The following is a 13,660-nucleotide window of genomic DNA, read 5'->3' on the forward strand; positions in this document are numbered from 1 at the left end:
CGATACAGGTCGTCCCAACTTGTTTGGATCAAAGGAGACAAAAAGTTGAGGAGCAGTTCTGTGTGGTTTGGTGCGATCTAAGTAGAAAGCCAAAGCACGTTTACAGTCCAGAGTGTGAAGAGCTGATTCTCCAGGGTGAGAATGAGGCTTTGGAAAAAACACTGGAAGTACAATAGATTGGTTGAGATGAAATTCAGAAACCACTTTAGGCAGGAATTTCGGATGAGTACGGAGGACCACCTTGTCATGATGGAATACAGTGAACGGTGGATCCGCCACTAGGGCCTGAAGCTCACTGACCCTGCGAGCAGACGTAAGGGCCACCAGAAAAACCACCTTCCAGGTGAGATACTTAAGTGGAGCCTTGTTGAGAGGTTCAAACGGAGGCTTCATGAGATGAGACAAGACAACATTGAGATCCCAAACCACAGGAGGAGGTTTAATAGGAGGATTGACATGGAAAAGTCCTTTCATAAATCTGGAAACCACAGGATGAGCAGACAAAGGTTTCCCCTGTAGAGACTGATGGAAAGCCACAATAGCACTCAGGTGGACTCGTATAGAGGTAGACTTGAGACCAGACTGAGAAAGGTGTAGAAGATAGTCCAACACAGAGGAAAGGGAAGCTCCTTGAGGCTCCTTGGCATTGGAAATACACTAGGAAGAGAATCTAGTCCATTTTTGAAAATAGCATTGTCGAGTAGCAGGCTTCCTGGAAGCCTCTAAGACCTCCCTCACCGCTGGAGAAAACTGGTGAGGAGTTACGTTGAGAGGAACCAAGCTGTCAGGTGGAGAGACTGCAGATTGGGATGAAGCAGTGAACCTTGATGTTGAGTAAGTAGTGAAGGAAACACTGGAAGAAGCACCGGCTCCCTGCTGCTCAGTTGAAGGAGAAGGGAGTACCAAGGTTGTCTGGGCCACCGAGGTGCAATCAGAATCATGGTGGCATGGTCTGATCTCAACTTGACCAGAGTCTTTTGAATGAGAGGAAATGGAGGAAACGCATACAGGAAGCGATTCCCCCAATCCAGTAGAAAGGCATCTGCCTCGAGGCGATGAGGAGTGTAGATCCTGGAGCAAAACTGAGGCAGTTTGAAGTTGTGGGGGGCTGCAAAGAGGTCTATCTGAGGCGTCCCCCACTGTGCAAAGATTTGATGATGGGGGTCGGAATGGAGCGTCCATTCGTGAGGCTGGAGAAGACAACTCAAGTTGTCTGCCAAGACGTTGTCCTTCCCCTGAATATAGACAGCTTTGAGGAAGGCGTTGTGGCGAACAGCCCAATCCCAGACTCGAAGAGCTTCCTGGCAAAGAGGGGCCGAGCCCGTGCCCCCTTGTTTGTTGACATAATACATGGCGACCTGATTGTCTGTGCGAATAAGGACCACCATGTCATGAAGCAGATGTTGAAAAGCTTGGAGAGCATTGAAGATGGAGTCGTTCCGCACTGGTCCAGGACCCCTGAGTGCGAAGACCATCCAGATGAGCCCCCCAGGCATAGTTCGAAGAATCGGTCGTGAGAACTTTCTGGTGGGGAGGAGAGTGAAACAGCAAACCTCTGGATAGATTCGAAGAGGTCATCCAGAGAAGAGACTGCCTTAGAGCAGGAGTGACTACAATGTGACGGGATAACGGGTCGGACACCTGAGTCCGCTGAGATGCCAGGGTCCATTGAGGAATCCTGAGATGTAGTCTGGCAAAAGGCGTCACATGAACTGTAGATGCCATGTGGCCCAAGAGGACCATCATGTGTCTCGCTGAAATGGATTGGTGAGAAGACACCGACTGGCAGAGTAGAAGGAGAGCATCCATGCGCTGAGGAGGAAGGAATGCTCGAAGTTGAATGGTATCCAGGACTGCCCCGATAAAGGGGAGAGACTGGGTGGGCTGAAGATGTGACTTGGGAAAGTTGATCTCGAAGCCCAAGCTTTGCAGAAAACAAATGGTAGTCAAGGTCGCCGAAATGACCTCTGGAGCTGACGGGGCCTTGATGAGCCAGTCGTCGAGGTATGGAAACACCTGAAGACCCATGTTCCGGAGTGCAGCGGCCACCACCACCAGACACTTTGTGAAGACTCTGGGAGACGAGGAGAGGCCGAATGGAAGCACTCGATACTGCAGATGTAGATGTCCCACCCGAAATCTGAGGAACTTGCGGGAGGCCGGATGAATAGGGATGTGAGTGTAGGCCTCCTTGAGATCCAGAGAGCATAACCAATCGTCAGCATACGGAACCGCTCCTTGACCAAAAACTTGTTGAGGACTCGAAGGTCCAAAATGGGACGCAGATCGCCCGTCTTCTTCGGGACGAGGAAGTACCGGGAGTAAAACCCCCGGTTTTGCTGATCTAATGGAACCGGCTCGACGGCCCGAAGCCAAAGCAGAGCCTGAGCCTCATGAAGGAGAAGAGCGGTCTGCGTCAAGTTTGAAGGATACTCTCTTGGCGGGTGGTCTGGGGGGACCCGTTGGAAATGAAGAGAGTATCCTTCTCTTACGATGGTAAGGACCCAAAGGTCCGTGGTAATGGTCTCCCATCGATGACAAAAATGATGGACACGACCCCCAATGGGAAAAACGGGGGGAGACAGAACGAGGTCGGTTATGCTCCCTGGAAGAGAGTCAAAAAGGCTGAGTAGCCTTGGGTGCAGCCGGCATCTGAGGCTTCTGCTGAGGCTTTTGGGGAGGCTGTCTCTTCGCAGGTTGTCTCGCAGGAGGAGTTTGGCGAGGGGTATAACGCCGCTGGTAAATCAAAGGCGGCCTAGTAGGTCGAGACTGTTGAGGCTTGGGCTTAGGCCGTAGGATAGACTGGAAGGACTTCTCATGATCCGAAAGCTTCTTAGTAACAGTCTCGATAGACTCATCAAACAGATCCGCCCCCGCACAAGGCACATTTGCAAGCCTGTCTTGGAGGTTCGGATCCATATCAATCGTACGAAGCCATGCCAGGCGACGCATGGCTACCGAACAGGCAGCAGCACGTGCCGAGAGCTCGAAGGCATCGTAGGAGGATTGCATCAGCTGGAGGCGTAACTGGGAAAGGGTCGCCACCACCTCTTCAAACTCGAATCGAGCCTGAGCATCGATAAAAGGGATAAACTTGCGGAGCACCGGCAAGAAGAAGTCCAAATATGAAGAAAAGAAGAAATTGTAATTGAGCACTCGAGACGCCATCATAGAGTTCTGGTAGATACGTCTACCAAACTTATCCATCGTCCTCCCTTCTCGGCCCGGTGGTACTGAGGCGTAAACCTGGGAGGGATGAGATCGTTTGAGGGAGGACTCGACCAGGAGGGACTGATGAGAGAGTTGAGCTCCCTCAAACCCTTTGTGGTAGACAATGCGGTATCGAGCATCCAACTTGCTGGGAACTGCAGGGATGGAATATGGTGTCTCAAAACAGCGCATGAAAGTCTGGTCAAGCAGTTTATGCAGAGGAAGCCGGAGCGACTCCGCCGGAGGGTGAGGCAAGTGCATGGTGTCCAGATACTCCTTGGAATATCGAGAACCAGTGTCCAAAGTTACATCCAAGTCATCCGCCATTTGTCGGAGGAAGGAAGAAAAGGACAGTTGGTCCGCCAGCGCCGGCCGGCGAGACGGACTAGAAGTAGAAGCCTCCGGGTCCAGAGAGAGCTGGGAGCGGCAAGGAGAATAGGAGGTAGATGGTTCCTCATACTCCGGTCCCTCAGGCGGGGATAAATCCGACGAGGAGTATCCCATACGCTGCATCTTCTTTTGCGGGGACACCTCCGAATGACGCGAGGAGTGTCGAGACGAGTGTCGGGATCGATGCCCCTCCCGGTGTCGGGATGGAGAACGGGACCGCCTATGCATCGCATGATCCCCCGAAGCCTCCACGGAATGGATGGGACTAGATGCAGTGGATCGTAGAGGTGGCAAGGATGCGGACTCACGCGCTGCCACCCAGGCCTGGTATGGAGTGCGGAAAAACTCTTCCTGCGAGGCGGTATGCCCAGGGCTCCGATTATCAGGGGCTGGTATAGTACTCTGATGGCGAGGAGGCGTGATGGGCTCCAAAGGCGGCATATCACTAAAGGAAGCCCGCCGCGAGGCTCCCGCCGCCCTCCGCCGATCCTCCTCGTCGAGCAGTGAGATCGAACGTCGAGGAGGAGGGGGAGGGGGCGGCCCGCCCCCCGGGACCGGGAGGTCACCCTGAATGGAGGCAATAAGCCGGGGTCCCATAGACTGCATAAGCTCGACAAACTGAGCTTCCAGCAGGGATCGCAGCGAAGCCGATATGGAGGGATCCGCACCGAAAGGGGGTCCTCCAGCACGGTCTTCGCGCTCCTTTGCGGCCAAGTGCTTCTGCTTGCTAGCTTTAGGCACTTTGATGACCACCGGAGGGACAGTGGAAGGCGGTACCTGAGCCGAGGAGACGGGGACAGGCACCGGTGTCGAACTCGTGGCTGAAGTCGGTGTGAACGATGCCGGCTTCAAAAGGCCAGATGCAGGAGTCGACGATGCAGGTTTCGCATGGACCGGCGAAACATCAGCAGAAGTGGAAGCAGACGGCTCCTTAGCAGTCTCCATCTTAAACATTGACTCCCAGAGCAAGCAGCGCCGTTTAAACGAGCGCGCAGTAAGCGTGGAACAAGGCCGGCACGATTTCGGTATGTGTTCTGGACCAAGACACTGAAGACAGCGTCAATGCGGATCCGTCAACGAAATCGCGTGCTGGCACTTGCTGCACTTTTTAAAACCGGTGATTGGCCGGGACATAGGCCGGAAAATCGTCGCCGCAAGGTCGAAGGCGCTGGGCCTAAGCCACGAGGCCGGCCCGGCCGAACCGCCGGAAGAAATAATTTTAACTTTTTTTTTTTTTTTGAAAAGAAATACTAAGTTAAAGTAGAAATAAACAAAAAACGCGGTACAAAGAAGGCAAATTTAACTGAAATTCAGTCAGCGCAGAATGAAGTGAAACTTCTCAGCTCCGCGGAAAGAAAAGAACTGAGGAGACACTAACGACGCAGCGTTTAGTTTTCACAGCGTGTCACTTTTACTGTTGTTTGTCCAAGGTTACCCCCTTGATACTTTTGTCTTTTTATCCAATAGGACCCCTGATGAAGATTGTACGAAACACGGACCGTGTTGGGTCCCTTGCCTAGAAAGAGGTTTTTAATTTATGTTTTACTTGTTATAAATAAAGTCTGCCTGCATCGTGTACAAGGCCTGCAGTTTTCTGTTTTGCTTGCTTTGGATTATTTTTTACTGCAGACGGTTGGACCTTTTGATTCCTATTTTTGGTTGTGCATGCGCGGTGCGGGCATCTCGAAACTTCTGAGTTTCTTCAAGCAAGACATGCTTGCAAGATGTCCGTATCGGGGCTCTGTCGGATGACATCACCCACTAGTGAGAATAGCTGCCTGCTTGTCCTGGGATAATGGAGTGCGTCTTACTAGAAATGGTTACTCAAAATATCTGACCAACATGGTTGGTATATATCTAGTCCAACACACACAAGCCTATATGAGACAAAATTAGAAAATCAAAAACAACCACACTCTCAAAATGTTTGCAGCACAGTAAACACACACACACACCACGTAAATGCTAAGGAGTGATCCACAAATAGTTTCCCAAATTGTTTTTGGTATATATCTAGTAACACTTACTCTTTCTTTAGACCTGGAAGTAGTTTTCACACTAATGACAGGCTCCCCTTTGGACTTATCCATCACTACTGTTCTCTCCGTTCCTCGGCTTGCTGGAAAAAAACAACAAGCATTTCACAAGGTTGCCAAAAGTGAAAATAGTGAAACTGAATTCTGATCAAATGAACTCTGTTTATAATTTTTCTGATTTTATAAAAGGCAATTTCTCTGCCTGCACAGAAGTATCACACAAACTAGGTGGATTTAGGGCCCTTTATGTCAAGATCTTTATTCACAGATAAAGAAACAGGAAAAGGAGAAATTAGGTTCTTACCTGTTAATTTTCTTTCTGTTGGCTTGTAGACTGGTATAGTCCTTACGAATGGGTTATATGCCTCACTGCTACCAGAAACCACAGTTACTTACTGTAACAGGTGTTATCCAGGGACAGCAGGCAGATATTCTCTACATGTGGGGCGACGTCATCCACGGAGCCCTATAGATGACAGTCTCACAAGCAAACTTGCTTGAAGATCTTCAAAGTTTGCGAGTGCTGCATCACACATGCGCGAGTGCCCTCCCGCCCGACTCACGGCGCGCTTCTTCTCAGCGTGGCCTCAGTTCAGATAACTAGCAAAGAAGCCAATCAGAGGAGGCGGGTGGGTTGCAAGAATATCTACCTGCTGTCCCTGGATAACACCTGTTATGGTAAGTAACTGTGCTTTATCCCAGTACAAGCAGGCATATGGGTGACCTCCAACCAGCATGGGATGGTGGGATAGTTGGCAATTTAGGAGAACAGATTTTGCAAAACAGACTGCCCAAAATGGCCGTCACATCTGGAAAAAGTATCCAGACAGTAGCGAGAGGTGAATGTATGAACCGAGGACTAAGTGGCAGCCTTGCAGATTTCCTCAATAGGAGTTGATCTGAGGAAAGCTACAGACGCCGCCATCACTCTGACCTTATGCCCCGTGACTCGACCCTGCAGAGGGAGACCAGCCTGAGCATAGCAGAAAGAGATACAAGGAGCCAACCAGTTGGAGATGGTTCGCTTAGAAACAGGATGCCCCAACCTATTCGGATCAAAAGATAAGAAAAGTTGAGGAGCAGACCGATGAGCTTGAGTGCGTTGCAAGTAGAAAGCCAACTCACGCTTACAGTCCAGAGTATGAAGCGCCACTTCTCCAGGATGAGAATGAGGCTTTGGAAAAAACACTGGAAGAACAATGGATTGGTTGAGGTGGAAATACGAAACCACTTTAGGAAAGAACTTAGGATGGGTATGGAGAACCACCTTATGATGGAAAACAGTGAAAGGTGGATCCGCAACCAAAGCTTGCAGCTCATTGACCCTGCGAGCAGACGTGAGGGCAATAAGGAACACTACTTGCCAAGTGAGATACTTCAAATGAGCTGTATCAATCGGCTCAAATGGAGGTTTCATCAATTGAGCAAGGACAACACTGAGATCTCAAACCACCGAAGGAGGTTTGAGTGGAGGATGGACATTGAAAAGACCCTTCATAAACCGGGAAACCACAGGATGAACAGAGAGGTTTGCCGTCAATCGGCTGATGAAAAGCAGGCAATGGCACTGAGGTAGACTCAAATAGATGTTGATTTGAGACCAGCCCTAGACAAGTGCAGCAGATAATCCAGCACTGAAGACAAGAAGGCAGATTGCGGCTCCTTGCGATGCGTATCACACCACGAAGAAAATCTAGTCCACTTCTGAGTGTAACACTGCATAGTGGACAGTTTCCGAGAAGCCTCGAGAACATCGTGTACAGATTGTGAAAACTGGAATGAGGCAATCATGTTGAGAGGAACCAAGCTGTTAAGTGTAGAGACTGCAGGTTGGGATGAAGCAGAGAACCTTGACTGAGTAAGCGGAGAAGGAAAAACAGGTAGGAGCAGAGGCTCCCTGGCACTGAGTTGAAGTAGAAGTGAGAACCACGGTTGTCTGGAGCTATCAGAATCATGGTGGCATGGGCTGATTTGAGCATGACTAGAGTCTCCAGAATCAGAGGGAATGGAGGGAACACCTATAGAAACAGGTTCGTCCAATCCAGAAGGAAAGCATCCGCCTCGAGTCAGTGAGGAGAGTAAATCCTGGAACAGAAACAAGGCAACTTGTGGTTGAGGGGGGACGCAAACAGATCTATCTGTGGAGTCCCCCACCGAGCAAACACCTGACGCAGAGTCGAGGAATTGAATGTCCATTCATGAGGTTGCTGAAGGCGGTACAATTTGTCTGCCAAACAGATCTGCTGGCCCTGAATGTAAACCGCTCTGAGAAAGACATTGTGACATATTGCCCAATTCCAAATATTCAGAGCTTCCTGGAAAAGAGTAAGGGATCTCATACCTCCCTGTTTGTTGACATAATACATGGCCACTTGGTTGTCCGTCCAAACTAGGACCACGTGGTCGCGAAGCAGATGAAAGGCTTTTATAGCGTTGAAAATGGCTCAGAGCTCCAACAGATTGATGCGACAGCGACGATCCGTGCTGGACCAATGGCCTTGGGTAAAGAGACCATCGAGGTGAGCCCCCCATGCGTATGCGGAAGAGTCTGTCATGAGGACCTTCTGCGGAGGGAGCGCGTGAAATTGAAAACTTCTGGAAAAATTGGAAGAGAGCATCCACCAGCGGAGAGACTGTCTCAACAAAGGAGTCACTATAATGTGTTGAGAAACGGGATCTCAATCCTGCCGCCACTGCGATGTCAGGGTCTACTGAGGAACTCGGAGGTGAAGTCTGGCAAAAAGAGTCACATGAACTGTGGAGGCCATGTGTCCCAGCAGGACCATCATGTGCCTGGCTGAAACTGTTGACTGAAGAGACACCCCCTGGCAAAGGCGAATGAGGATATCCTGACGAGGTTGAGGCAGGAATGAGCGGAGTCGAAGCGTGTCCAGTACCACTCCAATGAACTGGAGAGATTGAGAAGGATACAACTGGGACTTGGGGAAGTTTACCTCGAAGCCCAGATTTTGAAGAAACGTAATAGTCTGTTGAGTCGCTGCAATAACCTCATGCCAAGACAACGCTTTGATGAGCCAGTCGTCGAGGTATGGAAACACCTGAAGACCCAGCTTCCGCAGGGCTGCTGCCACCACAATGAGACACTATGTGAAGACCCTTGGGGATGAGGCGAGTCCGAAAGGGAGAACTCAGTACTGTAGGTGGAGATTTCCCACCCGAAATTTCAGAAATCTGCAAGAGGCTGGATGAATCGGCTGCGAGTGTAAGCCTCTTTGAGATCCAGTGAGCATAACCAATCCCTCCCGTCCATCAGGGGGTACAATGTGGGAAGAGAGAGCATGCAAAACTTTTCTTTGACAAGAAATTTGTCGAGTGCTCTTAGATCCAGAATAGAACGCAAGTCCCCGGTCTTCTTGGGGACTAGAAAATAACGGGAGTAAAACCCTGTGTCCCGTTGGCACAAAGGAACCTCCTCAACAGCCCGGAAACGAAGGAGAGCCTGAGCCTCCTGAAGAAGGGGAAGTTGTGACCTGTTGGAAGGACACTCTCTTGGAGGCAGGTCTGGTGGTACTTGCAGGAATTGAAGCAAGTACCCCTCCTGAATGATGGCGAGAACTCAGAGTTCTTATGTAATCAGCTTCCACTGATGACAAAAAGACTGAGACGACCTCCTATGGGCAGGAGAGAAGGCTGCTGGACGTAAGGGGGCTATGCTCTGACCGGAATTGTCAAAAGGACAGTGCCGGTTGTCACAGCAGGGGTCTGAGGTTTTTGGGGCCCCCTCTGCTGCTGCTGATGTCTGGGCGGCGGGCAGGAAAACACCGGCGTAGATTTCTGGGGATAGCACCGAGGAAGTAGCTTGTATAGCTTAGCAGGAGGAGCCTTCGCCTTAGGCTGCACCAGGGAGGCAAAGGACTTCTCATGCTCCAAGAGGCGTTTGGCAGCTGCCTCGATGGAGTCGTTGAACAGCTCATTGCCCAAGCAAGGAAGATTTGGCAGATGATCTTGCAAGTTGGGGTCCGTCCATTTCCAATATGCGCAGCCAGGCCAAATGACGCATAGCCACTGCAAAGGCCGTAACCCGAGAGGATAATTCAAAAGCATACGTGGCGTGGACCATAAAGAGACGAATCTGAGAAAGAGTCCCCTAGAGCTGGCGGAACTCCGGCAGGCGGTGTAAAGCCAATCAGCATGGAAAGACAGCATGGTCTTAATGCAGTGCTTGAAGTAGTGTGTAAAGTTGAAGTTATAGTTGAGGACCCTATTCGCCATCATCGAGTTCTGGTATAAACGACAGCCAAACCTGTCCATGGTATGTCCCTCCCAGCCTGTGGGGGGACAACAGCATAGACCTTGGATGGGTGAGATTTCTTTAAAGAAGATTCCACAACCAAGGACTGATGGGACAGCTGTGCCTTTTCAAACTCCTTGCAAAGGACCGTCCGATAGCGAGACTCCATTTTGGATGGGATAGCAGGAATGGCTTAAGGCGTTTCCAGATTCCTGAAGAAAGTGTTTCAAGACCGGATTCAGCGGGAGATGCAGAGATTCACCTGGGTGGATGAGGAAGCTCCATCTCTGCCAAATATTCCAGGGTATATCTGGATTCAGACTGGAGATCCAGCTGATGAGTCTTACCCATGTCAAAGACGAACTTGGAAAAGGAGGAAGCCTTGGAAGAGGAAGGCCCCTCTAGAGGAGACGAGGATCTGGGTTCTGGACCTCAGAGCAGCTGAGAAGGGGAAGCCTCCCTAGAATATTGAGCAGGTACATCCGTGTCCAGTAACACGGATATGAGGAGGCCCTGCTATAAGATAATGGAGGAGTTAAAGAGTGCCTACACTTGAGCTGCCTCTAAGAAGACCCCGGAGTCCAAGGAACAGAAAACCGTAGGGCAAGCCTCGGAGAGCCCGGGGAGAAAGGAACCCTCTGGAACGGCCTTGAGTAGGGGGTCCTTGACCTTGATTTGCCTCGACTCCGTGACCGAGGAGGCATGGAAGACTGCCGAGGTCGAGACCCATGTCCAGGCTGCATGGAGGCCTCAACGGACCTCAAGACCTGAGGCACTGGAGACCATCCCCTCCGAGGAGGGGAGTCTTTTGGCCGCCTTGGAAGGTAGACGCAAGCTTAGAATGGTGCCTCGATCGAGGCTTAACGGCTGGTGACTCAGGCCTGGAAGGATGAGAAGATTCACTCGAGGACAACTGGCGGACGCTCAGGCTGGCTCGCGGGAAGCAGGGTCGAAGAGGGACAAGCTGGGCCAAGACGGACGAAATTTGCGTGGTCAGGATGGCCTTGAGCATATCCTCAAACATGGGGACCGAGACCAATGGATCTGGTCCAACAGGTGCAGAAGTGCGCTCCAATGAGGGCGACCTCGAGGAAGAGTATTTCCTGTGCTTGGAGGCACGCTTGGAGGGAGGTCTCAGAGGCTGGCAGGACTTCACTCACTGCCTGGGTCGCCAGAGACTCTGTGGAAGGCTTCTTCGGTAGGGAACCTGAAAGAGGAAGAGGAGACTTACCCGAGGACAGGGCCTTAACAGCCATGGATGATGGGGCCTTTGATCGAAGTCGAGGACCTCGAGGCCGCTACCGGGGCTGAGGCAGAAGTTGAGGTCTTGTCCTCCGGCTGCTCCATAGCATCGAATAGCTCGAGGATCCAGGCTTGCCGCCTACGAAGGGCCCGCTGTTGGAGAGTGGCAAAGCGCGGGCAAGACTCGGTCAGGTGGTCAAAGCCTAGGCATCGAATGCACCAACAATGAGGGTCAGTAAAAGAGATCACCTGACCACACTGCGTGCACTTTTTAAACCCAGTGACAGGCTGGGAAATAGGGAAAAAAGCCAGCTGCGGCCGAACGAGGCCAGGCGGCCTGGTTGAAACCAGAGTTCTCCTGGGCCAAACAAATGGAAGAAAATAACTTTTTTTTTGGTTTGAAGACGCGCCGCACAGCAACTAAGAAAAACAAAGCAAGCCACGGTACAAGAAGGCACTTAAATTACACGCAGAGCTGAGACAGAGCTTTCTGGCTCCACGGAAAACTAAGAACTGAGGCCATGCTGAGGAGACGCGTGCCCTGACTCAGGCAGGAGGGCATTCTCACATGCGCGATGCAGCATTCGCAAACTTTGAAGATCTTCAAGCAAGTTTGCTTGCGAGGCTGTCCGCTACCGTGGATGTCACCCCACATGTAGAGAATATGCTGTCCTGGGATAAGGTGGAAACTGAGCACAAACTTGTATATCAGGCTAGAATCTGCCCAGCAACTCAGTATGCCGAATAGCCAAGCAGAACCTAGGAAAGACTTCAACTGAAAACAGTATAACACTCCAAACAAGAGTGGAAAAAACAACAAATACTTATAAACTACTGTTGGAGCATGTGTAGAACTTAATCTTGATCACCCCACATTTCACCAGCTAACCCTGCTGAGCCACAGCCGCTGTTCTTACTTCTCCCCGGCCTTAGAACCCACAGAAAAAAAATAAAATCTGCACGGGAGCAAAATATAAACCCGTAATCACCGCACAAAGAGACAGGGTGGGGGACTAAACCAGTCTACAAGGTAACAAAGAAAATTAGCAGGTAAGAACCTAATTTCTCCTTCTGTATCACTTGGTAGACTGGTAATAGTCCTTATGAATGGGACATACCAAAGCAGTACCCATTAATGGTGGGACCCCCGAAGGGCCGACACCAGAACATGTTCGCCAAATACCGTGTTATATTGAACCACCAGCCCGCCACACATCGCCACCTAGACTGACAGAGCCGTCACATCAAAACTCTGTTTAAGGAGGGACTCCAAGTTACGTTCCTCCGAGTCCTTCAAGGCCACACCACCTTCAACAGGCACAGTATGCCTTTTAGAAATGGCTGAGACCACTGCGTCCACCACGGGTGACTTCAAAGTGTCCCTATCCCCCTCAGGAATAGGATACAGGCGGGTCATTGAGTGCGCAAACCGAAAAGGGGCTTCCGGAACCTGCCACTGAGCAAGCATAACATCCTGAATATCCTGATGCATAGGAAAAGAGCGGGAAGCAGAGCGAATCCCCTTAAGCAAAGGGTCCACCGTACACAGGGGCTACAAGTGCAAAACGGAGGAGACCTGCATAATTAACTACTGAAGCACTTCTCACTGAAAAATGCATCTTCGCCAGCTGAGGGGTGCTCGAATCCCTCACTGGCAAAATCCAAGCCCCCAAGAGGATCCTGGAATTCTCCCCAAGTGTTCAGGTCCTCCTCAATCACATCCTGCTCCTCTGGGAAAAAATCTTCATCCCAAGAGACTCTAGGACGTTGGAACGAGAGAAGAATAGAGGGGGGCAAAACTGCTGCTGTGTGGGGCCGCGCCATTGAAGACTTCGAGGGGAAAAACCCCAAGACCCCCGGAGTGGACACGGAACCTCCTACCGCCAGCACATAATCCTTACAAAGTGCCATTAAAAAGTTAAGGGGGAAAACCACCGGCCCCAAGGGACTCCCTGCCACAACAGGGGACCCTGCCATACCTTGCCCCTGTATTTTCAGAACAGGGGAAAGGTCACCTGAGGTCACTGGGATGAAGGAGGAGGTTCCCATCAAAATCTGAGTTCCTGCGGCTTGCCGCGTCTGAAAAGCCTGGGACTTTCCTGATGCTGAGGCCGAGGAACCGACTGACATGAAAAGGGAATCCCCAGCCGTTCCGGCGGCAAGGGAATCCTTTTCTCCCTGACCATTGGAGTCTGGGGAAATCCTCCGCGTGGGTGTCGGTGGAAACCCGGGCTTCCCCGCGATCCGAATCTGACTCGCGAGGTACCTTTGGCAGTGTGCCCTGGCTGCCGGCATCCATTGTAGAGGCCTCCCCACCGTTCTAGCCTGCATAATGCAAGTACCTCGCGTCTTGAGCACTTTTTCCCTTTACAAAAGTGCTCATTGTGCTGAAAACCACCCTAGCTGTAAGAAAAAGTGCCGGTTAGTTGAGAAAAACACAGAAAAAGGCAGTTATAAAGGGAATTTAGCTCTTTAGACTGGCACACCTCAGGATTTTTCTTTTTTTTAACTTACAGAACAGACTCCACGG

At 50.9% G+C, this 13,660-nt stretch overlaps 1 protein-coding gene across 4 annotated transcripts in view; it reads right to left on the reverse strand.

Moving 5' to 3' along the window:
* LOC117365648 (scaffold attachment factor B2-like) overlaps positions 1 to 13,660 on the reverse strand; it is a 265,886-nt gene that overhangs the window by 126,028 nt on the left and 126,198 nt on the right. For all 4 annotated transcript variants that reach the window (XM_033956261.1, XM_033956262.1, XM_033956259.1 and 1 more), the window contains exon 12: positions 5,628 to 5,719. In XM_033956261.1, coding sequence (XP_033812152.1) covers positions 5,628 to 5,719 — 92 coding nt within the window. The remainder of the gene's footprint in view (positions 1 to 5,627; positions 5,720 to 13,660) is intronic.

The sequence above is a fragment of the Geotrypetes seraphini genome, chromosome 8 (assembly GCF_902459505.1).
Source record: "Geotrypetes seraphini chromosome 8, aGeoSer1.1, whole genome shotgun sequence".
NCBI lineage: Eukaryota > Metazoa > Chordata > Amphibia > Gymnophiona > Dermophiidae > Geotrypetes > Geotrypetes seraphini.